General features: G+C 40.8%; 1 protein-coding gene across 1 annotated transcript in view; it reads right to left on the reverse strand.

The window, feature by feature from the left end:
* The window catches only part of pemt (phosphatidylethanolamine N-methyltransferase), an 80028-nt gene that overhangs the window by 22474 nt on the left and 30598 nt on the right, over positions 1–26956 (reverse strand). The window contains exon 4 of the mRNA XM_063481630.2: positions 13913–14058. Within this exon, the coding sequence (XP_063337700.1) occupies positions 13913–14058 (146 nt within the window). The remainder of the gene's footprint in view (positions 1–13912; positions 14059–26956) is intronic.

Raw genomic sequence — 26956 nt, forward strand, 5'->3', positions numbered from 1 at the left:
AGACTCTGGAGTATAGCTTGCTAACTCTGATGCCGCCTTTTCACACAGGGCTCACGCTGGCTGTCCATGAGAGTTAGCCATCCCGCTTTGTTGCCCTTTGTCATAAATGCAGATGCTGAAAAAAAGGAGTTGTTGCTACAAAATTGACCCGACCCTGTTTGTTCATTTAAAGAAACTGAGAAGACATTACACAGAGGTCACACTAGCAAACGAGGTTAACTGGTATCCACTAGGAAAGCAGAACGTAGCGTAATTTGCTAACAAAGCGCCATTTCAGACAAGATATATCCTTTCCATTTGGAAAAGAAACCTGTCCCCATCCCGGAGTGGGCACTCTGCCTATTCTGAGAGACATGGCCTCAGACTTTGTATCCTGTACATGCTGGAAGTCATTGTCCACCAAACCTGACAGCTACCGCTCCTCAGCCTGAAGTCCAAGACCCACCAAGGAGCCTAACTTATTGCTTAAAATGTAAATCAAGATCTCACTACATTTGTACTGCATAGCTCCAACAACAGGCCCAATACATCTTATTCACAAAGGCATTTGTGAATAAGACTGTATCCCCAAAGAAGACTGTTGAATGCCCTCTCCAGGTCCTCAAGACACATCTAGACTGGTTGGGTAAACTCCCTCGCACCCTTAAATTTCATAAGAGGATAAAAAGCTGGTTTAGTGTTTCATGACCAGGAGAAACTGAAAAATCACTTAGACCTCAGAGGTTTAAATGTTAGCCATTTTGACATGTCTTTCTGATACTTTTGCCATTAAATAGAGGTGTCTGTTAAACAAATGCATATCTGCAAATAAAATGTTAGTGAGAGCAGCTAAACTAGGTCACCACTCAAAGTAACATTAGCCCTTTAAAGGTCTACTACGTAAGAAGTACTGCACACACATGAACCTTTTCTGACCTATTTTGGGAATTAAATGTAACAGGGCATGAAAATTCTAATATTTCCCTCATACCCTCCTCATACACCCACACACACAAATATTTACACACACTTACATGCAGACTCCAGTAGGTAACACTGACCTGCTGAATTAAGCATGCCGTGCTGTTGTCCCTGTTTTCTGTTGAAGAGAGTCCGTTAATGTCCAAGTTATATAACAATTTTCATAATGTATGCTCATTTAAACCCCACAGGTAGAGTTGGATAAAAAAAAAGATTATATAAACAAATTTCTTGGTTTTGAATAGAAAACCAGCTGTAACTGGCTGACGGAACAATATGCTAACCTCAATTTTTGACTTTCAAAGTGACTACTGTTAACCCGTTTAGATTTAAGAGCTCCTGCGTCACTGTCGTTTCAATACGGTTATGAAATTAGGCAATTTGGATTTGGTGGACAAGCAGCTGCAATAACACTGTGGTAGTCTAGAGGTTAAAGATGTGGGTCTGTGATCAGAATCAACAGGTTAACACAATGTGTAATTTGATTTTGTTTGGATCTTTGTTTCTAACCTTGTGCCATCAATTTGAATCATCAGGTCACCGTGACTCAAGGGGATTAATATAGAGCATATAAGACATTGAAACACAACATACACCCACAGGCTATGTCCTTCAGTATGTGTTTGTTTATGTAGTTGGAAGGGCAAAGGGAACATGGTGGAACATAGAGATCATACCAAAACACACAATTAAAATCATCTTAAGAGTGAAATACATATATGTAAACTTACATAGATAGACATTTTCAAGTTAATTCAGATTAATCAATTGGGAAACAGTTGGGAGGAATACAAAGATATTTATTATTTCATTAACATTTAAAACTCTTCATAGTCTTTGACCTGTATATCTCATGCTGCAGTCACACTAGACAAATGGTGGTTTGAGACCACTCCGTGGCCAAAATTATTGAGACTGTGTGCAATGAACCTGCAATCTTGTTGCCTTGGAAATGGCACAGCCTTGGAAATGGTTGATTAAAAGATGGGAACTAGGTCTGTGACTACTTGCAGTCAGCTGCTGCCTTCAAAGGGACTTTGGTTGCAGACGGCAATAATCCAATATCATGCAGATGATGATGATGAAGCCGTTAGTCTGCTATCATTTTCAGATTAAATGGTGTAAAGCAGGCAATTAAGTGCAATCTATTTGTGATAATATAGTAATTAACTGTGCAAAAATCACATCTGTTGCAGTCTGCTGAAAATCTGTCATGTCCACAAAAATTCACGTTAAACAGAAATTAACATTAACTACTTACATCCAATTCACCCAGAATGTCAGAGAGGTTTGAAAACAGAAATCCAGAAATACTATAAATAGTGGTGCAGTTACTGCAGAATGGACATACAGGTGCTCAACCTCACTGTTATAATGAGATTTCTGCCATATTGGATGTGGTACAACCACCAATTGCTAGATAAATATGTATTCCCTGACTAGTTGGCAAACATTTCTGGAGGTTGCAGATTCTCAGTGGGTGAAATCAGATGCAAAGTGCTCCACCCAAAAACCTTGTGCTTTCATTGGTTGCTAGCAGATTGCCATGGTTGCCTTTTCTTCAGGGTTGTCTGCAAAAACTACTACCTGAGCAACAGTACACCTTGAAAAAGTGCAAATTAAAGCCTTAAAAGTAAAAGTTGTGATAGAGCCATCATACTTCATAAAACACAACTTTATTTTAAAGGCAAACAGTCTCCATTTCCAGTTTGTGTGACACTTTTTACTGTTTCACTACAGCTTGGAGAGCAACTGTACAGTGTCCATCACAACTGCAGCACTATACTACCAACCAAAGAAAAGAGGTTTTTGCCAACCAGTTGCGAACCACGTTATTCACTAATGACAGGTGGTTGTCAGGGTGTCCAGGGCTCGCAAAATCGCTAGCCCGACGTCCCGGGGCTAGAGATTTTTCCAGTCGGGCTACCAGAATCTATCCCTGCCCTGCCCGTCGGGCTATCATAGGAAGGAAAAATATATGTCAACGCTTTTGCATTCTTTCGGAAATGTAGCTGGGTAAATATGTCATTGGCATCGGTGAACCACTGTCAATATGTGACTAGGGCTGCTCAATTAATCGAATTTTAATCTAAATTACGATCTGGGCTTTCAACGATCATTAAAAATGACTGAACTGATTATTAGCACCTCCCTCGTGTTTTACTCTCGCGCTGCTCTGTGTGGCAAATCGAGCGCACCTCTCTGCGTTTCGAACACGCGGCACAACAATTAAGAGGAGCTAACAGAGGGAAGCTCGGAAAGCTAAGCAGAAGTTATTTGGAGAGGAGAGTGACTGCCATTGGTTGAAAAGAGAGGTAAAAAAAACCCTTCAGTGGTGTGGAAACATTATGGGTTCGCGGAGTCAGACGTGGATCAAGTAGACATAGTGTGTAAACTTTGGTGTCGTAGCTGCACCACAGAGCGACATGGCAAAGTTCACTAAACATAGATGTTTACATTTTATTTTTTATATTGCAAACATTTGCACTGTTATCAGTATTTGCACACTATTTTATACTATTTTTGACAATCTTTAAAGTAATTATTCAATACATTTTTATTGTTAAATAAATATTGTCAAATAATCGAGATCTCAATTTCAGTGAAAATAATCGTGATTATCATTTTTGCCATAATCGAGCAGCCCTATATGTGACATATTGAAATCGCATTTGAATTTGCGCTTGTTTTTTGCTTTCACTTTACAATCGCGCGAACTGTGTATAGAGAGCGACAGTACTGATTGGTGAGTGACAATAATTTGCGCACCAATTCCTCTGACATCGTCTTATCAATCGTTAGTTTACTATGCAAACATGACAAGTGAAATCTCCCGCAGCAAGCTTAAACATGTGAGAGGTTGATCGCGCAGAGAATCGCTGAGTGTTATGTGAGTGCGTGTGTAAAAGCAGCAGGATATATATTTTAGTTCTGCTGAGCCAAATAAGACCGGTCAGGGTGAAGAAGTGACAGCCAAAGAAAAGCTTACCACAAAACAGAAAAGTTATGACAAATCAGACTATAAGGCAAAAAGAAAGTGCAGCTTTATGGTTTCATGGACAAAAGAATTTCAGTGGCTGGAATATGACAAGCTAAATAACCAGGGGTGCACAAATGTGGTCCGCAGGTGCGCATTCGCTATCAAAATAAAATACGCGCACAAGATAAGAAGTTGCAACGCGTGTTTGCGTCCATAAGATTTTCTGGAGGAGGACAGACATTTGTTTAGAACTCTTAAAGATGTCGAAGAAGCTCCTTTAAGCAATTACTTTGGTGTTCCTCCACCTCCAAAGAAATGTCAGATGGAGTCCGAACCGCAAAAGAAGCGCGTATTCTAGGAAAAGTGGTTGCAGGAGGTGAGCTGGCTTTAAACAAATGATGAACGCACAGAGATGTGGTGCAGAATGTGCCATGAAAATCCCACTCTAGCGGACAAAAACAGTGCCTTTTATATGGACGCAAACGCGCGTTGCAACTTCTTATCTGGTGCGCGTCTTTTATTTTGACAGCGAATGCGCACATGCGGACCACTTATGTGCACCCGTGTAAATAACATAATGTTCTGCCGGGTGTGTTGTTGGTTTCCCTCGATTTCTGAGTCGACAAGTGCCTTTGTTACTGGGACCAGTAATTTTAAGAAAGGCCCCCATTAGAACCCATGAGAAATGCAAGAAATGGATTATTGCTCAGTCTGCAAATAACATACTAAAAATCAACCTGAAAAATCTGTTAAGGACAGCCTACTATGTTGCAAAGAGTGAACTACCACTGGCAAAATTTAGCAGTCTTTGCAAACTTCAAAAAGCAAATGTCCTAGATCTTGGTTCCACTTGCCTCTTACCTGTGACTCCAGTGGAAATTTCAAATTCAGGATCTGACACAGACTGATTCCTGTTGTACAGTTCTTACAAGTTCATAGAAATTTCTGTTCAATTACAACCAATTATTTGAGTTGATGATTGTAATTTTTATACAATATTGTAATTTGTGTTTCAACAATTTTTTGATTAATGTTTTGTTTCTGTTACAATATTATACATTAAAGTATAATATTGTAACGGAAACAAAACAGGAAACAAAACATAAAAAAATTGCTCCCTTTTTTATTCGGGCTACTTAAATTTATTTTGGGCTACCAAAAACTGAAGAGTCCCTGCCCGAAGGGCTACCAGGGATTTTGAAATTTTGCGAGCCCTGGTGTCACTGACTGGACTGTAGGCCTGTGTGCAATCATTTGATTTTTCCAGCAACTGCCATCAATTACCAGCACCCACTCAGTTGTCAGCTGGATACAGACTTGTAGGCCTGTGTGACAAGGACCATATTCACTTGATTCTACATTGTCATCATAATTAACACACATGCAAAATGGCAGACAAGTTAGCATCATGTGGATAGTGACAATGTTTCTGTCTGCATTTATAGATTTGACAGCAATTATTTGAAAACCTTCACCTCTCTGATTGACAGTGTTTGCAAAGCAAATGCAAAGTGGTCATCCAAAGTTTGAGAATGTTGCAAACTGAACCTCTGGGTGAACTGTTGGTCACTGCAACTAACCTGCAACTAGTCTCTGAATGTGAAAAACGTCAATGTGATCATACAGTAGCCATTGCATTTTCCTTGTCGCTCTTGTCTTGCTCTCCGATTTTTTGTAATCATCGAGTATAAATTGGGAATATTAAGTCATCTGCATGTAATCCCCCCTTCCCAACCGAAAAATGTTCTACCTGGCGCACTGCGCTGAGCATGCGTGTTGCTGTTTGGATTTCATAAGGAGGATGCAGAACAAAATGCGGTAATGTGCAAAACATGCTGTAAAACTATTGTTGCTAAGGGTAACAATACCACAAATTTATTCCACCAGCTGAAAGGTCATCCACTGCCATATTAAGACTGTTTTAAATTCCACATGTCAACGTCTCCCCACACACCAAAGAAAATGTTAAATAAACCAGCTATGACTGGTCAGTATTTTTTATAGTCACCATCTACACTTTTGTTTCTGTAATTTGAGGTCATCACATTTTTTATTTTACAAGTTTTATACGTTATAAGCACAAAAAGGCACCTTTTTCATTTTTAGTTGTTTTATTTTGTCTCATTAATTCTTGCTTGATGTCCTTTTTTGTTGCTCTGGTCTTTTGTTTGTTAAAGGTCTAGTGTTGACCACAGAAAGAGACTTACTGTGACGATATTGTCATTTGTGAAAAACCTCTCAGTTTTGTGCAACTGATGGTTAAAAATGGTTAAAACATTTCAATTCATTCAGATTTTTTGTAATGTAAAGACAACCCCATCTCCATGGCACCTTAGTCACCACTTACAAAGACCATGTGACATAAAAAACCTGGATCAGTGTCAGATTTCTTCCAGAACTGTTAGTGAGGTAAAGGTTGGGTCTCTAGTAGCTGAGGGACACAAACAAAGGCTCACATGAAAACAATGCTAGATAAAATGTCTGCACACAGTTATCCATAAAGTACACTTTTAGTTCTTTAAACATCTGAAGTCTAAGTCATCTAAAACCTAACCCTATGTAATCAGAATGTGTTTGCGTGCTTGTTTATTTATTTATTTTTTTAAAGTCTCCCAAGACTTGAACATCTCGGATGAAACAATATCAGTGCTCTCACAGATCAAAAGCCATTTATATTTTTTCCAAAAACACAGGGCTAGGTTTTGTTTAGAATTAGGGTTATTGGCAATGATGACTAAGATTTCAAAGAGTTAATTCTTTCTGGCTCTTGTTGCATATGGTACACCTGCAGATGTTCCACAATAAATCCCCTGCTAAGAAATAAAGTGCCAGTAGAGCATCTGAAACTAGGCTACAGCCCTGTTGACATTTTAAGGCAAACAGCACTGGATCAAAACAAGGCAAAAAAAAAAAAAAAGACCAGTTGTACTTATCAAATAGAGGAACTTAGAAATAAAAGGCTGCTTCTGATAGAAGCCAGTTTCAGAAAAAGTCTATGCCGTTAGATTTGTGCCACTATTCTGAGCACACGTAAAAAAAATATTGAGCGCACGTAAAAAAAAATTGCAGGTGCAAGTGTTGCATTTTGAGGAGAATTTTATTTTGAGCGAAGAAAAGCTAAATTCTTGGTGTCCGGGGCTGGGCGCTCAGGTATGCACCAGCTCACTCCTGGTGGCTACTTGGCGGGGCCTGGTGCCTGTTGCTCGGTCAGGCCTCTTCCGGGGCAAAGGGGACCCCCCGGGCCTCCGGCCTCGGGGTCTGCGGCTCGGTTCACTCTGGCACAGCTGGCTGCCGGCAGAGCCGGCGGGCACGCCAATGCAGCCCCCTCTGGCTTCTGCTCCGTGGCTACTGGGTGACCCCTCGTCTGAGGATCTCCTCAGCCCTTCCCAGGAGGGTGGCACGGATGCCCCTCCGGTGGTCCACCTTGGGCTCTCGCACTCTGGGGCCTCTGGATGTCTGAAGCCTGGATCTTCTCCATGCCTGCTTCATGCCCTGGGGGACGGGATGGCCCCGTCCCCCAGTGCATGAAGTGCAAAAAACTGAGCGACGGGCTGCTATTGTGTGTGTGTATGGATAATAGCAAACACTGAAATACATTTTTTGCACGCAGCAATGAATTTTGTTCACTCAAATTTTGCTTTTCTTCGCTCAAAATAAAATTCTCCTCAAAATGCAACACTTGCACCTGCAATTTTTTTTTACGTGCGCTCAATTTTTTTTACGTGCGCTCAGAATAGTGGCACAAAAATAACGCCATAAAAGTCCTGTTCTCTTTTCCAACCAAGGGAGAAAAAAGTATGATCACCATTTCAGGAAACAGAGTGAATGGAACTTGTGATAGAAGCAAAAATCACGCTTTTTTTTCAATACAAACAAACAGAGGCCAAGAATGTATGTAAGTATGTAAACTCTGTTTTTTCCTCTTTGGAGCAATCGTGTTTTTAAAACATGTCATTCCAATATACTCTACCTGCTTGATTTCGACACACAATGCAAAAGTTTTTAGCCGGCTCTCATTTGTTTAGGCCATTTCTTCTAAGCAATTCTTAAGGAAGTGAACGAAAGGAAAAGGCTGAGGTACACTAGATTATGCAAGAACTGAAAAGAAAGTGGCGGTCACAGCAGATGGCCCCGCCCCTCCCTGAGCCTGGTTCTGCCAGAGTTTTCTTCCTGTTAAAAGGGAGTTTTTCCTTCCCACTGTCACCAAAATGCTTGCTCACAGGGGTCATATAAATGTTGGGTTTTTCTCTGTATGTATTACTGAAGGGTCTACCTTATAATGTAAAGGGTTAGGGTTTATTGTTACTTGCCTTGAGGCAACTGTTGTTGTGATTTGGCGCTCTATAAATAACTTGAATGGAACTAAATTGAATAGAACTTAGGGTAATGAATTAAAAGCTAAAAATTCTGGTTTATATCGCTGTCAATGTGTATTTATGTATAGGAGAGAAATACAACGGATTTAGAGCCATCTGTAAAACTTGATGGAGGCTTTGTGGTTTGGGACTGCATTTCAGCCAGTGTTGTTGGGATCTCCTCAAAACTGATGGAATTATGAAAGTACTGTTAGATATGCTCCACCATGCACACAGTTCTGTCTGATTGGCAATGGCTTCATTTTTCCACATAACAATGCCCCTAAACACACTGCCAATTCAGTGAATGCATATCTGGATTGAAAAATACACAATCCAACACTATTAGTCATGGCCCCCAAAGAGCCAGGACATCAACATCAATGAAACAGTGTGGGAGCATGTTGACAGAGAACAGAACAAAAGAGACATCCAACATCCAAAGAAGAGCTTTAAATGTCCTTTAAGAAGCCTGCAGAGCTAGTCCTTAAGACTATTAAGAAATTACAAAAAACTTTCCCTCAGGAAGTTCAGGCTGAGTTGAAGAATAAATGCGGTCAAATTATTGACTTTCAAGATCATTAGAATTGTACAAACTCTGTTTTTGCTTTATACATTGTATTTAATGTATGTTTGGACATGTTTAAATAAACTACAACATGTTTTTCTAGCAAAATATATAAAGAAATGAGGGATGGCTCAAGGCTTTTGCACAGCATAACCTGTATGACCTGTACATAGCACAGCAGTCAGAGAGAACTCTGAACAATATCCTTACAATATACAGTGGCTTGCAAAAGTATTCGGCCCCCTTGAACTTTCCCACATTTTGTCACATTACAGCCACAAACATGAATCAATTTTATTGGAATTCCAGGTGAAAGACCAATACAAAGTGGTGTACACGTGAGAAGTGGAACGAAAATCATACATGATTCCAAACATTTTTTACAAATAAATAACTGAAAAGTGGGGTGTGCGTAATTATTCAGCCCCCTGAGTCAATACTTTGTAGAACCACCTTTTGCTGCAATTCCAGCTGCCAGTCTTTTAGGGTATGTCTCTACCAGCTTTGCACATCTAGAGACTGAAATCCTTGCCCATTCTTCTTTGCAAAACAGCTCCAGCTCAGTCAGATTAGATGGACAGCGTTTGTGAACAGCAGTTTTCAGATCTTGCCACAGATTCTCGATTGGATTTAGATCTGGACTTTGACTGGGCCATTCTAACACATGGATATGTTTGTTTTAAACCATTCCATTGTTGCCCTGGCTTTATGTTTAGGGTCGTTGTCCTGCTGGAAGGTGAACCTCCGCCCCAGTCTCAAGTCTTTTGCAGACTCCAAGAGGTTTTCTTCCAAGATTGCCCTGTATTTGGCTCCATCCATCTTCCCACCAACTCTGATCAGTTTCCCTGTCCCTGCTGAAGAGAAGCACCCCCAGAGCATGATGCTGCCACTACCATATTTGACAGTGGGGATGGTGTGTTCAGAGTGATGTGCAGTGTTAGTTTTCCGCCACACATAGTGTTTTGCATTTTGGCCAAAAAGTTCCATTTTGGTCTCATCTGACCAGAGCAGCTTCTTCCACATGTTTGCTGTGTCCCCCACATGGCTTGTGGCAAACTGCAAACGGGACTTCTTATGGTTTTCTGTTAACAATGGCTTTCTTCTTGCCACTCTTCCATAAAGGCCAACTTTGTGCAGTGCACGACTAATAGTTGTCCTATGGACAGATTCCCCCACCTGAGCTGTAGATCTCTGCAGCTCGTCCAGAGTCACCATGGGCCTCTTGGCTGCATTTCTGATCAGCGCTCTCCTTGTTCGGCCTGTGAGTTTAGGTGGACGGCCTTGTCTTGGTAGGTTTACAGTTGTGCCATACTCCTTCCATTTCTGAATGATCGCTTGAACAGTGCTCCGTGGAATGTTCAAGGCTTGGGAAATCTTTTTGTAGCCTAAGCCTGCTTTAAATTTCTCAATAACGTTATCCCTGACCTGTCTGGTGTGTTCTTTGGACTTCATGGTGTTGTTGCTCCCAATATTCTCTTAGACAACCTCTGAGGCCGTCACAGAGCAGCTGTATTTGTACTGACATTAGATTACACACAGGTGCACTCTATTTAGTCATTAGCACTCATCAGGCAATGTCTATGTCTGACTGCACTCAGACCAAAGGGGGCTGAATAATTACGCACACCCCACTTTGCAGTTATTTATTTGTAAAAAATGTTTGGAATCATGTATGATTTTTGTTCTACTTCTCACGTGTACACCACTTTGTATTGGTCTTTCACGTGGAATTCCAATAAAATTGATTCATGTTTGTGGCTGTAATGTGACAAAATGTGGGAAAGTTCAAGGGGGCCGAATACTTTTGCAAGCCACTGTAAAGCGCCATCTGACATACAAATAGGCATCCATAGAGAACCATAAGCAGTGAGATCCACTGCTTCCCATTGTTAAGTGACTGATAAGCTGACCCTGTTCTCACGCTCATTTAGATTTATACTGAGTCATGTGCCTTTTCTGGATACAGTATCTTTACCTTTTATACTGGGAAACTGACAGCGACCTCATCTCTACAACCTTCAAATTAAGGCAGCTTCTCTGGGCTATAATTAGACCAGCTGTACAAAGGCCAACCTGTGCCATTAAAAAGTAAAATACTCACACTTCCTGCACTAATTGATAATGATCTCAGCATGTCAAATAAAGAATGACTGTGTTCTAATGAATCGCTGGATGTACTTAATTCTTTATTTTCACTCAGTGTGCCTAGCTAATCTAAACAGAAGGTAAACAAAACAATTTGAGCAAATGAACTTTAAAATTAAGATTCATCTAGCCAGAGCTGTGTCTAACTACTCTGTTTTATTGTGAAACATACAGTCAATTTAAAAAGAGTTTTCACAGCTCTCTATGCAGTCCTGTGAAAAATGAATTACATCCCATGATTCAAGAGCTTGAAGTAATTGTTTCTCTTTATGACTTTATCAGTCTATGACATGGTTATGGAGGAACAGATAAATATTCTATTTTATTCACTTTATTGTTACTAGACAAGCAGACAGGCAGTACGATGAAAGTGCAGAGAACACAGTAACATGCAAGATGAGATAAAATTGCTAAATTTAGGGAAAAGAAAAACATTTCTACACGTCACCAAACTGCCAAAACCTCTGCTTTTATAGACATTTTGGCATATCATCAATCAATTTTCACTGCTAACTAATTGCATTTGATTAACTGGTTATCAACAGGGAGTTTACACTTATTACTATTTATTCATGTGCATTTGATTAGTAATGCCTGGCTGCTACTTTCCCCCCATCCTATGGAGGCAGCCAGCATGTCCATAGTTTTTCAGAGGACTGTATGCACAAACATCAAATGTAACAGCAGCCAGACATGTGGCTTTTACTACTGCTTTTTATTTGAATGTATATTGAAAGTTATTGTTCCTGTTTTATAACTGCAAAATGTATTGTTCCAAATGGTTGGAGAGTGAAACCTGCAAACAGTGTTTTGCGACCGGCTTGTCCACTCTGAATACAAAGTAGACTCCTGTTTTCACACATGCACATTCCTGGCACGTCCTGCTGTTCCTCCCGCCTCCCTTCTGTTGCCACAGATAGTGATTAGTTTGAAGCGGAGTGATGGACTGAGGGCATTTCAGTGCACCGATGGACAAATATGCTGAAGAAGCTCAGACAATCTGTCTGGTTCTTGAAGATGACTCATTTAGTCGACTGACCTAAAAAACCAGAAGCTACTGCATGCCAAATGGTCCTGGCAATCTTGAGCTCATGTTCATTTGAAACAATACCTGCATGTGTTCAGGAGTACATGGAACAAAAACATAGGTGTTTGTCTCAGAAGGAAACAAGAAGATATTGGGACACGCCATATGCATGGATATGAAAATGACTATATTCAGAGAAATATGTTGGGGTGCATGAATTGTTCAAATGTGTCAGAGTTCATGTGTCTTCACTTATGTAGAGACATGAACTACATGTCCTCTTTTGCATTTTCCTGTGTCTCATGTGATCCCTTAATGTTAGTAAAGGATGTTTCATGTACAAGAGCACAATGTGGTGCATTGTTTGCTCATAGTTTGTAAAGTTTATAGTTTTATAGTTTGTAAAAAATATGATTTTATTATAATTAATGCAGTTAAATGAACACAAAACAAGTGTTTAAAGTCCATGCTTGGGGTTGTGTAAGGCTTAACCCTGAGCAAAATTATAATTTATGTTAAATGCTAACATCTGCATGCTATTGTAGCCACAATCTCCCTGATGCTGCAAACCGGTTCTGAGAAAGGTGAGGAGCCATCTCTGTTTCTCAGGACTGGTTTGAGCACACTGACTGGGACATGTTCAGGAAGGCTGCAACAAATGGCAACCGCACCAACTTGGAGGAGTAAACGTCATCTGTGATCAGTTACATCAGCAAGTGCATCAATGATGTCACTGTGTCCAAGACTATCATTATATGCTCCAACCAAAAACTGTGGATGACTGCAGAGACGCGTGAGCTGCTAAAGACTCGAGACTCCGCCTTCAGAGCAGGCGACAAGGCAGCCCTCAGAACAGCGAGGGCCAAACTGCATTTAATACAATCATTTCTGAGCACCTGTTTAGAAAACTGAGCCTGCTGGACCTGAACACCACCCTCTGAACCTGGATCCTGGACTTTCTGACGGAGAGACATCAGTCAGTCCGGATCCGTAAAAACACCACCACACTGAGCACTGGAGCCCCTCAGGGCTGTGTGCTCAGCCCACTGCTGTTCACTCTGCTGACTGTGCAGCAACGCACAGTTCGAACCACATCATCAAGTTTGCCGATGACACGGCTGTGGTGGGTCTCATCAGCAAGAGCGATGAGTCAGCATACAGAGAGGAGGTGCAACAGCTAATGGTTGGTGTAGAGTCAACAACCTGCCTCTGAACATGGACTAAACAAAAGAGATGATTTTGACTTCAGGAGAGCACAGAGGGATCACTGTCCACTTAACATCAATGGATCCTCTGTGGAGGTCGTCAAGAGCACCGAATTCCTTGGTGTTGACTTGACGGAGAACCTCTCCTGGTCCCTCAGCACCTGCTCCTTAACTAAGAAGGCCCAACAGTGTCTCTACTTCCTTCCTTGCACTTGCACTATGTAATCGTGTGTTGATTGTCTGTTATATGTAGCACCATGGTCTTGGAGGAACGCTGTCTCATGTCACTGTGTACTGTACCACTGCACATGGTTGAAATGACAATAAAGCCACCTGACTTGACTTGATAAAATTCTGATCGTTAGCATCTGATGGTTGGGTTAGCATGTTAACAGCCTGCAAGAATCTATTCAGTACCTGTTAAAGAATTGTATTCAAAACTACAAATGTAAACCATTTAGTGTCACAAGAGGAATCACCCAAACATGGGATTCACCCTCTGGGAACAACGGCAATCAAGCGTCTGCTGATATATGCCAGTCTGGATAGATACTGGTAGTTTAAATCTTTGTTCTTCAGTGATGTGTACAGTATTCTTTAATAGGAAGTTATATTTAGACTAAAATTATTTTTTGTGTCCCTTTAATATCTGACACTGTGTCTGGGACTCACCTAGGAAGGTTCCGGTGAATCCCAGAGCGAGGAAGCTGCTCACTACGAGAAGGGTACCAAACACCATAAGAGCTATCCCAGCGTAGAAAACCTCCGTCCTCTCCATCACCTCCCACCTGGCCTGGGCCTTCATTGCCACTGTCATACTACAGAAAAAAAAGAAATCACAAGTGACCAGGTCCCATTATGGTGAATATAGTGGTTATATACACAGTACAGCAAAAGCCAAAAGCAGAAAAGTAGAGCAATTGCTTTATTTAAGGCCTGTATAATACTACCATAATATCCTAAATTTACATCCTGAACCTATGCAGTAGTACATCCTGAATATACAGTAGTACTATACTGTATGAAACAACAGGGAGATTAGCATTCTGCTGCAATTGCAAAACAGAAAAGTTTGGGAGTGGAAAGGTTTGAAGCTTATCTCCTAATAGTGCACCACTTCAAGAACACAGACACAGCCAGTACAATAAAGGCCAGTGTAGGGGCAGCACAAATTGGAGGGTTGGAAGCAAGCAGTTGTAACACAGGTGCAGCTGTCACCTGTAATGTCACAAAAATATAAAAGTATAAGGACAGGTTTTAGATACATGTTCTCTTCCTGGAAACAACATGGAAATTCTGTGGGAAAACTAGATATGTTCTTAGAGATGCAATCACCTGCCAGACACAGCTGCGGCTAGTACTAACAGCTGCCCCCCCACTTGCTGTAAAAGATAATGACTAATTTGGTATTAGCAAAGTCACGACAAGTGTGTAGCATCCATGCAGCACACATCATACTGGATGTGGCATGCTGTGTGATGCTCCAGGTATTGTAACTGAACACATAATAATGGAGACCAATGTCTCACAGCATTTTTTTATGCTAAAAAATAAGATTTTGCTCTTGTACATAACATTAGCATATCGGGATTCAAATTTAGTAGCACATGTAAAGTACCTTAGCCATATAGCAGCTTAGTAAGCTGCTGAAGTGGGTAGAATCTGTTTCCTCTTTCCACTCTTTTCTATCTCCAGTGGCCCAGCCCTGATCTACGTCTGTCTGAACAATCTAACAGTTCAAAGCTGTTGTCATCATTTTCTCAAGTGGAAACTAGGTTTCTCAGAATTATACTGTAAAGCTTTGACCTTATTTTATAAGATAGCCTGACAGTACTTCTATGAAAGCCTACGCCAGCTACCATAGACTGAGATGCATGATACACCCTGGACAGGTCGCCAGTCTGTTGCAGGGCTAACACAGAGAGCCAGACAACCATTCACATGTCTTTGGACTGTGAGAGGAAGAAGGGGTACCCAGAGAGAACTGACGCAGACACAGGAAGAACATGCAAATTTTACACAGAAAGGCCCAATGGTGGCCAGATGGTGGTTTCAAACCCAGGATCCAGTGAGGCAAAAGTGCTGACCACCACGCCATCATGCTGCCCTTACTCTGATATCGTTGAACAGAAATACATCCAGAACAAGAGTAATCCATTAAAGGTCTATAATTTACAAACTGTTCCACCTAATTATCTCTAATAATACTTGAGAACACATTTTCATTTCGCTTCTTAATGTCCCCAAAATAATTTTGATCATTTATCGACTTAGTCTTATTCATCAACTGCAGGACTGACAGATGATGTGAGGGTTGTGCGTCGGGCAAGTATGGTCGTTGAAACCTTTTTTATTTTGCATTTTGTGATTTCATACAATGTTTGAATGAAGAGTTTCTAAAAGGATGAAAGGGTCTTTAAAAGATGCTCCACTGGGTTTTTGTGTTGCCTTTATGGAAAGATGATACTAGCAGAGTTCTGACTACGAATGCAATTATCGATTTCAATTGTAAAGCATTCACAGTGAGACTTCTTTTTTTTGTCCACAGACCATTACCACTTTAAGTGCCACCTGAATAACTGTTCAGACACTGCTTGCTCTATGATTTGTTAAAAGCACAACTTACATAAACATATGTGGACAATTCATATTAATATATGAACACCATTCTAAAGGGTAAAGACAAGTTCATGATACTAAGGTAGGGATACTGACTAAACTACTCCTTACTTAATGCACTGAGAATCACTAATGCAACATTTATACATTATGTAACAAAGTATCAAATACTTATAGCGGAGCTGTTATTCTCATTTCAAGCTGTCTGGTTTTATTCTTGGAACGTACAAGGGCTGTAGGGTCGCATGATTCACAGTTTTGTCTGAAACCAAGCATTTGGCTCATATAGTCATAAAAAAGAAGGTAAACCTGTTTTATATTTCTAAGGGTTTAAATATCCAAACATAAGATGAAATCATCTGGTCCTTAGCAGGACTCAAAATTAGGTTAATACAACCTCAGTTGAACAACAACACATGGCGTCGTATAACATATTACCCTGTCTGATTAGTCAGTTAACAACACCAAGCCACAATGTGTGAAAACCTAATTAGACCCTTAATGTTTCCAAGTGAATTAAATTGGTAAGTACCAGGCAGGCGCTGCTACTGAAAGGAAAGACAACAGCTATGATCTTTAATAACTAATAGTTGCTGAAGTATTGTAAGACCGTTTCGAAACAATTTTAGTCCATTTTAAGACAGCAAATTCATATTAAATGTTAAAGTTCACGATGGGACAATCAGAAAACGACTAAACAACTATGGCTCGTTTCTCCAAAAGGAAATGCAAAGGCTCTTCTTTCTAAAAAGAACAAGTCATGGATTAGGTTTGTAAAGTCTAGATTACAGCAACCTGGGAGAGGTGACTGCCAATTTATTATCTGACTTTCATGTTTTATTTTGGGATCTTTTTACATTCTACAGTTCTCTGAATTTTATAAGGACTCTCACATCCAGCTGATCTTAATTGTTACCTGGCCACGGGATTCAAAAGTAATATCTTTCCAGAATTTCTAAGGCAACACCCACACAGGTGTTGGGGCTGATGACATACATGTACATGTGTGCATTTGTGTGTGTCTATATGTGCGTAAGCTTTAACACACCTGTAGCTTTTGGTCTGAACGTAGTGTGCTTCCTGCCGAGGAAAATGGCTCCCAAATCAAACTAGGTTTGCGGTTAATAAGAAAAAACTGGGTTACGGGGTCCGTGCTGTGAATCTTATGCCATTCCTCCTTTTGCAAAAGGAAGCAGGAAGTGTAATGTGATGTGGCATTTTGCCACGTCAGACACAAAGAGCAACTGCTGGGATGTCTGTTAAGTAAGGTTGTCTGGCAGAGCATACTGCTGAGATTTGGATTGGAAAGGAGGCAGGAAAAGGGGTCAGGGGGACGGGCATGTGGGCAGGGGGTTAGTGGGTCTCAGGAACTGACCACTGAATGTTTTGTAATGAATGGTGACGAATCACCGCTGGTCCAAGAAATACAGAAAAACTTTCATTAAAATCAAGTTTTCCTGTACCATTTTATGCTATAGCACAGCAAAGTGTCCATTCATGTTAATATAATCATTACATCACAATAACGTAAATTAGCCTTACGGGTCAAAGCCATACAGCATCTCCATTAAAGCTTTCAAAATGTGAAACAGAATGTTTGACAAGAGAGAAACACCACAGAATGAAGAGGAAGTATTTGGAGGTCAGATAAGAAGCTTCAGTGTGGGAGTCACATAAAGGGTCTTTCAAAGTGAGCTGCTTAGTTTAAAAGTTTAGAAGTAAATGAAACACAAAAAACAAGGCTGGTTATTTCACATCGATTTAAGATTTAAACCTTGGAGTTTGACCTATAGTCTAAATGAAAATGCTTGAAATCCTCTCTGATCACTGAGTGATCATATATTTTCCGTAGCTCATGCTTCCATTAGGATCCTCAGTTACGGCAACAATGGGTGCACCATCTTCCTCTTATCTCCTAGATTTTCCCTTCACTCTGCAGCACAATTATGTAAACTGCTATTAGGCTGTTTACATAATAACTACCTCCAGAGTGATTTTTTTCTTGCGTTTTTTCCTTTCCTGCTCCTGCAGTGATGAGATGTTTGCTAGCTTTGCTTTCTATTGGCAGGACTACAAGCCAGTAGCAAATAGAAATACTGCACGGATCAGTTCACAACTTTCACGAGGAAATGCTGCTGTCTGGTCTAATCTGGTCAACTAGTCGTTGACTTCATTTAGCCAGAAAACAGCAACTAGTCTTTCTTTAGTTTGTCTAAGATGAAGATCTCTTTGGGACCCCAAATACATCCTTGAAAATGTGCCAGACAACTTAAGAACTTTGAGACTGTGAAAAGTAATTGTTGTCTTTTAAGATGATTAATAAGAACTTCAGAAAGAGATGTCCATTTAGACAAGAGAACTAAATTGACCAAAAGAAAAAGATACCTTGTGCATAATACGAACTCTTACTTTTGGCTCCTACATGTATCCTATATGTACCACATTTGGTTCAAGTCAGAAAAAATTAATAGACTTAGTTACAGATGGGGGCCAACATATTGTATTCTGTGGAGGCCACCTCTTGCAGATTAGCAGTCTTGACTGACAGCCACCTCTGGTCCATCGGTTATGGACTTAAATGAGTTCTTCTTTTGAGCCTGGAGGCCTACTCTGACTCTTTAAGGAATGTGTCAACAAGCCTGAAATGCTCTGCAGGATTCTATTTGCTCTGTGCACATTGCTTTAATTGTGCATCTTCCCTTTAGGAGATACTTAACAGAGCTTCAAAGTTTTTACAGAAAAAGCAGGATTATTGAAGCTGATGTTTTCTGTGGCAAATTTCTCTACAAACATTTTCCATCAAGGCTGTTCAGTTTATGTGTTTTTACTTTAACACTCACATTCTGTTAAAGCAACAGATATTAGCTTGTTCTACCAAAATTGTAAACACTGATAACTGTCTACTAAGTTTGAAGCTGATGCTCCTCTAGCCCCCTTCATCTGTCTGTTCTCTGCTGTGTGTCCACTGCATGCATCACAGATAAAATCTGCTTGTGTAGCATTTCTCTCGCTTTGATTTCTGTTGTTGCCATGATCACACAGGCAGCTGTTGCAGCAACATGAATTACATGTTGGCAAATAATTGTCCAACATTTAAAAGAGTTCTTTGCAGACAACTTTAAGGAACAACTTGGGTAACTTGCATTGTGTAATGATGATCAATGTAGACTGTTAATGCCTGGTTTTAATATTGCATGACGCAAAAATGATCATATTACAATGCCTAAATTAAAAACAAAAAGATTCTTTACCCCCACCCAAGAAAAAACTCTCAAATGGGTAAGTGTCTGTGGATTTTCTCCCTTACAAAACTACCCATTCAACTCGAGGCACAGGGAGCAACAGTGCTTTTAACACAAGCCTCTGTAGCCACTTCTACTTGCAGAAGTAAAACCGAAGGTACATGTACACTTACTAAAAGTACGTCATTTAGTAAAGGACAAAATTTTGAAAGCTTTAGTAACATGACTCAGGGCTGCTCCTAGAAGCCCTGACTCACAGTTCAAGGTAGCTCATGTTTGGCCACTCCAAAGTTTGTCTTCTCAGGCATGTTCAGTACAGGCTGTCTCTCATTCATCAGCAAACGGAGCTGTACAGACAACCAATTCAATACCTGCTGCCAACCTTTTCCAAACATTAATCAAATTTATATACATGGATTTTGATATACTCTTGTTACAAATTCAGAGCAATTTGTACGACTGAATGTGTAACCCTTTTATATTTAGCACTTCTAAATCTGTCATTTGCTCTCGACTCTGTGTTAATAGCAGGAAAGATAAACATAGACAGTTAATTACAAAATTGACTTATTAAAGCTCAGAGAGCTTTCCCTAAGGTTTACCATTAAGCCTAATCAGTGGAGAGCATCAGTGCTGTATGCTTGGCAGATAAAAATAAACTCCCTTGATACCCTGCATGCCTGTCAAACAGTCATATTTTGGTCTGACAGAGCTATAAAAAGGCGTAGCTGTCAATCAGGTCATTAGCTCTGTAAGCAAGTCACTTAGGCAGACAATTTAGCAGCACAACAAAGAGGCTTTAAGGTCAATTGGTCAGTGTGTCTGTTAGCTGGGACTGAAAACAGTAATAATGTTTTAGGTGGGCTTTTTGTTGTTTTTTCCCCAGGGGACCATTGTATCTGCTGTGGTGAGCAGAGCAGAATTGCATGTTTCTATTTGCGCTTTCCTGCAGAAGACAAATCTGCTGAACTGGCCGAGCAGCAGATCAGATCACAGCTATTCCATGGTAGTCTCATAAACCAGCGGTCCCCAGCCTTTTTTGCCCTACAGACCGGTTTATGTCCGACAATATTTTCACGGACTGGGCTCACGGATAAATACAACAAAATAAAACCAGTACCAAAAAAAAGAAGATTTATTCATAACACACAGGAAAACACCCAGGGAAACCAAGTTAACACTAAAAATGATAAAAAAAAAACAAAAAACCCAATAAAAACCAAGTAAAACCAAGAAAACCATAAATTTCACACCCAAGCCTCAACTCTCACGGCCCGCTACCAAACAACTCACGGACAAGTACCGGTCTGTGGCCTGGGGGTTTGGGACCGCTGTCATAAACAACCAATAAGCACAGTGGTTCTGCTGAAAACTCAAAAAATGTGTACTACTGTACTGAGTATGATCATTATTTCTGAGGCCTCAAAACAGCTGATCTGCTGGAACTCACAGTGCCCTGGGAGGAGCGGATCGAGGAGGCCAATGAAAGGAAACGTGCAAAGTACCAGGAACTAGTGCAGGAGTGCAGGGGAAGGGGCTGGAAGACTTTCTATGAGCCCATAGAAGTGGGTTGTAGGGGCTTTGCAGGACGATCACTCTGCAGAGTCCTAGGCCGGCTGGGTGTGGCTGGGGCAGCCAAGAAGAGGGCCATCCAGGCTGTGAGCCTGGGTGAGGGTGTATGATGTTGTGAGACCCGAAACACCTGATGACCCCAGGATACATCACTGAAGATGTGTACCAGTGCATCCAGGAGATGTGTCTTGTATAGTACTTTGACTTCATCACTTTTCATGGCATGCTGAGAGACAATATGAATACAAATGTTTTTTTGGTAAGATAAAGGTTTTATATGAACAGCAGCAGAACCAGCAAATGTAAACTTTTAGTTGAGAAATGAGGCTGTAGCATTAGTAGAAAAAGCAAGCAGGGCCCTGATGTCTTCAACTCTAAAAATAGAAACGGTGCATTCAAGGTGAACAAATGGATGCATGGTTAGAACACATACCACAAAGATTAAAATGTCCCGTTTCAACTACCGGGCAGCTAGACCTTTTCTACACGTCATGCCATCGTGCTCTCATCCAAAGAAAGATTATTTTATCATAAACAATGAATAGTATATTATCTGACTTAGTGGGCTTGAATTGACCAGAACAATGCCCACGTGCCAAATACGTGGGTAATGAGTCACTTTGATTAATAAACAAAAAAAAACCAAACCCAGCATTCATTAATGTTTGTGTCTGCTCACTAACAGCTTTACTCTGTCTTTGTTACTTTGTTACTATGGTAATTAGCGCTGTGCCTAAATCAAGTTTTTCACTGGGTGAATACGTCATTCAACCTCATCTATTTTACTTGTGGTGTTTTGCTATTCTACACATTTCTGCAGCAATTTTGTTAAATTAAAGTCCCACTGATTTCCCTTACAAAGTTCATTTTGGAGCACTGGCGTGATACTGTTGTGGTTTCATCATCGGTCAAATAATAAACTGTTCTACAAAACTGATGGTTTTTAATGATTTTTAAAATGATTTTACTGGTTTAACTGCCATTATATAAATACCAGAATAGGTCTTTATTTTTGTGTTTAATAATATTAAAGAGTCCTGATTAGAAAAAGAAAAAGAAAAAACAGAACAGCAAAAAAACAGATGTAACGAACAACACCATTATTTAACTGAGGACCTTAACACTACATTCACACTAGGAAAGTAATGGTTAGAGACTTTGCTATGGCCAAAATTAATGAAACTGTGCAGTTAACTTCGACTCCACTGTTGTTGCCACTGAAGTGGTTGGTTTGAAGATGGGAACAAGGTCAGTGATCACCCAAAGTCAAACCAACTTTGGTGCATCATCAGTTTGTTAAGAAATTACCCCAAGTTGGCAATTACATGCAATCTGTTTGTGATAATACAGCGATTAACTGTGATAAATCCACAAAGAACTCATGTGTAGACAGTCTGTTAGTGTCTACATGCATAGACATTCACAATTTAACAGAAGCACATATTAACTACTTACACTCAGAGTCCGGGCAGAAGCTTAAAGATTTTAAATCAGACGTTCATCTACATCTAGTGATGTAGACACAAAATGACATCAATGCTTGGCAACCTTTGCCACCTGGTTGTACTCTGGTTATACTCCAATATAAAAGCAACGGTTGACTCAAGTCCCGTATTGCAGAGAGACACATCAAAGTTTTGCTGAAAACTTTTTAGAGCAAAACTCTAAAATGTTTTGCTGAAACTGCAGACAACACTATGCAATAGACTGTGTATACCCAATTATTAGACAAGTGACCTTCAAGGAAGATTTATTTCAATAATCAAGAAAAGCATGCTTCAGAATTTGCAAGCAAATACAAAAAGATGATAAATAATTTGTCAGCAAAAAATGCTAAATAAAAACACATTCTCCACTTTCCAAGGATTCAGTGACTCTCTTAGTCATTACCGTACAGGACAGACACTAAAAGCATTCCTGCTCAAATATATTTTACTGACTTTCACATGTGCAGCGCTCATCAGAAGTGCTGCCTGCAAGCCCAACAACTGACTCATTTAAGTCCAACCAGCGACTTCATCATATTCATTTTTGAATTGAACAAATTTGTTTTGATAAATAATTCCAGTTCAGGATACATATATAAAACTACCACTTCACCTTTATTTATTTTCAAATGTTTACGGCAGAGCCCTCTCTGTGCTGCCCTCTAAACGCGCACAAAAATCTAATTATTGCCACAGTAGTATTTTTATCTTCCTGATTGACAAATATCCAAAAAGCTACAAACTTCACTGTTTTAGATCATCAAAGAAATGTTAACATTACACAGAGATAACCTGAGTAAATACAAAATGCAGTTTTTAAATCATGATTTCAGCTATTAAGGGAAAAAGGTTATCCAAACCTACCTATGTTCTATATGAAAAACCGATTGCCCTTCAACCTAATAACTGGTTTGACTCACTCTTCTTTGCAGGATTTGTTTTAATTCAGCTACACTGGAGATTTTTACAATCATGAACAGCCTGTTTAAGGTAATTCTGAAGAATCTTAATTGAATTTAGGTTCACACTTTGTGCTTGAGCTTCTGTGCAGAAACTACTGGACAGACTTTCACCAGGATTTTCTGGTGGAGAGCAGAATTCATAGTTCCATCAATTATGGCAAGTTGTCCCAAAGCAGCAAAGCAGTTCCAGATCATCACACTACCAGTACTATGCTGGTGCCACAATTGTTGGTATGATGCTTTTTTAAAAATGAAATGATGTGTTCACATTTATGATAAATGTAACGTTACTCAAACCTTCCAAAAAGTTCAGCTTTGCTCTCGTCAGTCCACAGAATATTTTTCCAAAGGTTTTGGGGATCATCAAGATGTTTGGGTTTTTTTTTTTTTGGCAAATGTGTACTCTTTTTGATCACCAGTGGTTTTCTCCTTGGAACTCTCCCACGGATCCCACTTTTGCCCAGTCTTCGTCTTATTGGTGAATCATGAACTCTGACCTTAATGGAGGCAAGTGAGGTCTGGAGCTCTTTAGATGTTTTTCTGAGTTATTCTGTGACCTCCTGGATGAGTCATTGATGCGCAATTTGTGTAATGTTGGTAGGTCGGCCATTTCTGGGAAGGTGTTTGAAGGTTTCTCTGTTTGTCGATAATGCCACTCACGTTGATTCACTGGAGTCAGAAAACCTTAGCTTTGTAACTGTTTCGGCACTGATAGATGTAAAAGACTTTGTTTCTCGGCTATGTCTTTATATCACAGTGTGATGTGTTACTTTTTAGATCTATTAGTCCAATTCACTTTGTCAGACAGCTTCTATGCAAGCGATTTCTTGATTCATGTTTAGCAATAATCAGGCCCGGGTGTGACTAGTGAAACTGAACTTAGCTTTCCAAAGAATCTGGCCAATCACCTTTAATTCATGATACAACAAGGGGGAAATCAATTGCATTTTGTACACAGGACCAGGTAGATTTGGATAGCTTGTTTCCCTTACAATGTCAAGTTTATTCCTGACAAAGAAAATAGTTGATGAGTAATTATCTATTCAGATAACAGCTGGATGTTGGGGTGTATAGGAGTTGAAGCAAGCAGCAGCAGTGATACATGGAGGGATATGAAACCTGCACCTTTACACATCTACATGTACGTGATGCAGTGAAGTTCAAGTTGTTTGACTGAAAAAGTTGACAGGCTTTGTTCTATTTAGGTTTGCTGCACGAATTTACATGAACCTTGCAATAAAAATTTCTAAATAAATACACTCTAATAAATGCTTTGTCAGGGATACATTTGGTTTTAAATATAATTAGCTAAATGTACAGAATGTGTGGGCTAAACCTAAGGGTCCTTTCTAATTGTACTATTAAGAAGTGAACATGCTAACATTTAACTTCATGGTGCACAAACTTACTGTACTATCAGTGTATATCGTTGTGAAGAGGAAAGTATTCATAGGATTCTATATTTCTTCATTTTGTGTTGCTTCAGTTCATTGCAAGTGTTTATTTATGCACACCTTGGATTACCCCAGAAATTAAAGCCGTCCTCAAGCAGAAGAGGAGGGCCTTCAAATCCAAAGACAAAGAGGAGTTGAAAAGGGTGCAGAGAGAGCTGAGGGGACTGATAAGGAATGGGAAGGACAGCTACAGGCAGAAGATGGAGAACCAGCTTCAGCAAAATAACGTTGGTGAAGTCTGGAGAGGCCTCAGAACCATCTCGGGCCACAAACATCAGAACTCTCTGCCTGGGAGGGATGTGAGGTGGGCAAATGAACTGAATCATTTCTTCAACAGATTTGATTCAGCCATGAGGCAGTCTTCAACATCGGCTGCAGACTCAACCACCCCCACTGCTGCTGTTCCACCTCTGACACCTCAGACACTTCACACCTCCTCTATTCACCCTGCTCACTCCTCCCCACCCCCAACAACAGCATCCAATACACACTCAACACAAGGCTCCAGCCTGTCTCTCTCAACCACCCAGGTTAGGAGGGAACTGAGGAGGATTAAAGCCAAGAAGGCAGCGGGTCCAGATTGCATCAGTTCGAGGGTCGTCAGGTCCTGCGCGGACCAACTGTGTGGTGTGATGGAGCACCTCTTCAACCTGAGCCTGAGGCTGGGAAGAGTCCCACAGCTCTGGAAAACCTCCTGTGTTGTACCAGTGCCAAAGACTTCACGCCCCAAGGACCTCAACAGCTACAGGCCGGTGGCTCTGACATCCCACCTGATGAAGACCCTGGAGCGGCTGGTCCTGGCTCAGCTTCGGCGCCTTGTGAGCTCATCACTGGATCCACTTCAGTTTGCCTACCAGCCTGGCATTGGAGCAGATGATGCCGTCATTCACCTCCTACATCGCTCCCTCGCTCACCTGGAGACCGCTGGAAGCACTGTGAGAATCATGTTCTTTGATTTCTCCAGTGCCTTCAACACTATTCTTCCCTCGGTTCTGAAGGACAAGCTGGAGAACTCTGGAGTGGACCATCACCTCACTACCTGGATTTTGGACTACCTCACCGACCGACCACAGTATGTGAGGACTCAGGGCTGTGTGTCGGACAGGGTCGTCTGCAGTACGGGGGCCCCACAGGGAACAGTTCTGGCTCCGTTCCTCTTCACCATCTACACTGCAGACTTCTCCCACAACTCCACCCAGTGCTTCCTGCAGACTTCTCTGATGACTCTGCTATAGTCGGCCTCATCACTGATGGGGACGACAAGGAGTACAGAGGACTGACTCAGGACTTTGTGGACTGGTGCCAGCTGAACTACCTCCAGATCAATGCCAGTAAAACAAAGGAGCTGGTGGTAGACTTCCGCAGGCACAAACATCCTCCACTGCAACCACTGAACATCCAAGGTATGGACATCGAGGCTGTGGACAGCTACAGGTACCTTGGTGTTCATCTGAACAACAAACTGGACTGGACTCATAACTCAGACGCCCTCTACAGGAAAGGGCAGAGCAGGCTGTACCTGCTGCGGAGACTCAGGTCGTTTGGAGTGGAGGGCCCACTCCTGAAGACCTTCTATGACTCTGTGGTGGCCTCAGCCATCTTTTATGGTGTGGTCTGCTGGGGCGGCAGCATCTCTGCTGGGGACAGGAAGAGACTGAACAGGCTTATCCGAAGGGCCAGCTCTGTTCTAGGATGCCCTCTGGACCCAGTGGAGGTGGTGAGTGACAGGAGAATGGTGGCTAAGCTGCCATCCCTGTTGGACAACATCTCCCACCCCATGCATGAGACTGTGACAGCACTGAGCAGCTCCTTCAGTGGGAGACTGCGGCACCCACGGTGTGGGACGGAGAGATTTCGCAGGTCTTTCCTCCCCACTGCTGTCAGACTGCACAACAAAGACTCCAAATGATCAACACACACATCCACACATGTACAATAACACTAATGTGCAATAATCTTTTCTAGCATCATTGTATTTTTACTGAGTTGTATATAGCACTTGTATTCTATTTTTATCTTATTGCATATTTTATTCTATTTTATTCTACTGTATATAGTATTTAATTTTATTCTATTCTGTACAGTTGTATACTGTATTTATTCTTATTTTATTTTATTCTAATTTTTGCTTCATAACTTTTGCACTGTCCACTTCCTGCTGTGACAAAACAAATTTCCCACGTGTGGGACTAATAAAGGTTATCTTATCTTATCTTATCTTATCTTATCTTATCTTATCTTAGCTCTCTTAAAGTGGACATGAAACACTATATGTATTAAGGCCAATTTACACCATGGAGCCCTATGCTAAAACTGTCACAGCTTTCACTCTGTCTGTGAAGGATCTAAGAAACAAGTCTTTAAAGTTAGAGTCACTGGG

This window comes from Pelmatolapia mariae, linkage group LG8 (genome assembly GCF_036321145.2).
Source record: "Pelmatolapia mariae isolate MD_Pm_ZW linkage group LG8, Pm_UMD_F_2, whole genome shotgun sequence".
In the NCBI taxonomy this organism is placed as follows: Eukaryota; Metazoa; Chordata; class Actinopteri; order Cichliformes; family Cichlidae; genus Pelmatolapia; species Pelmatolapia mariae.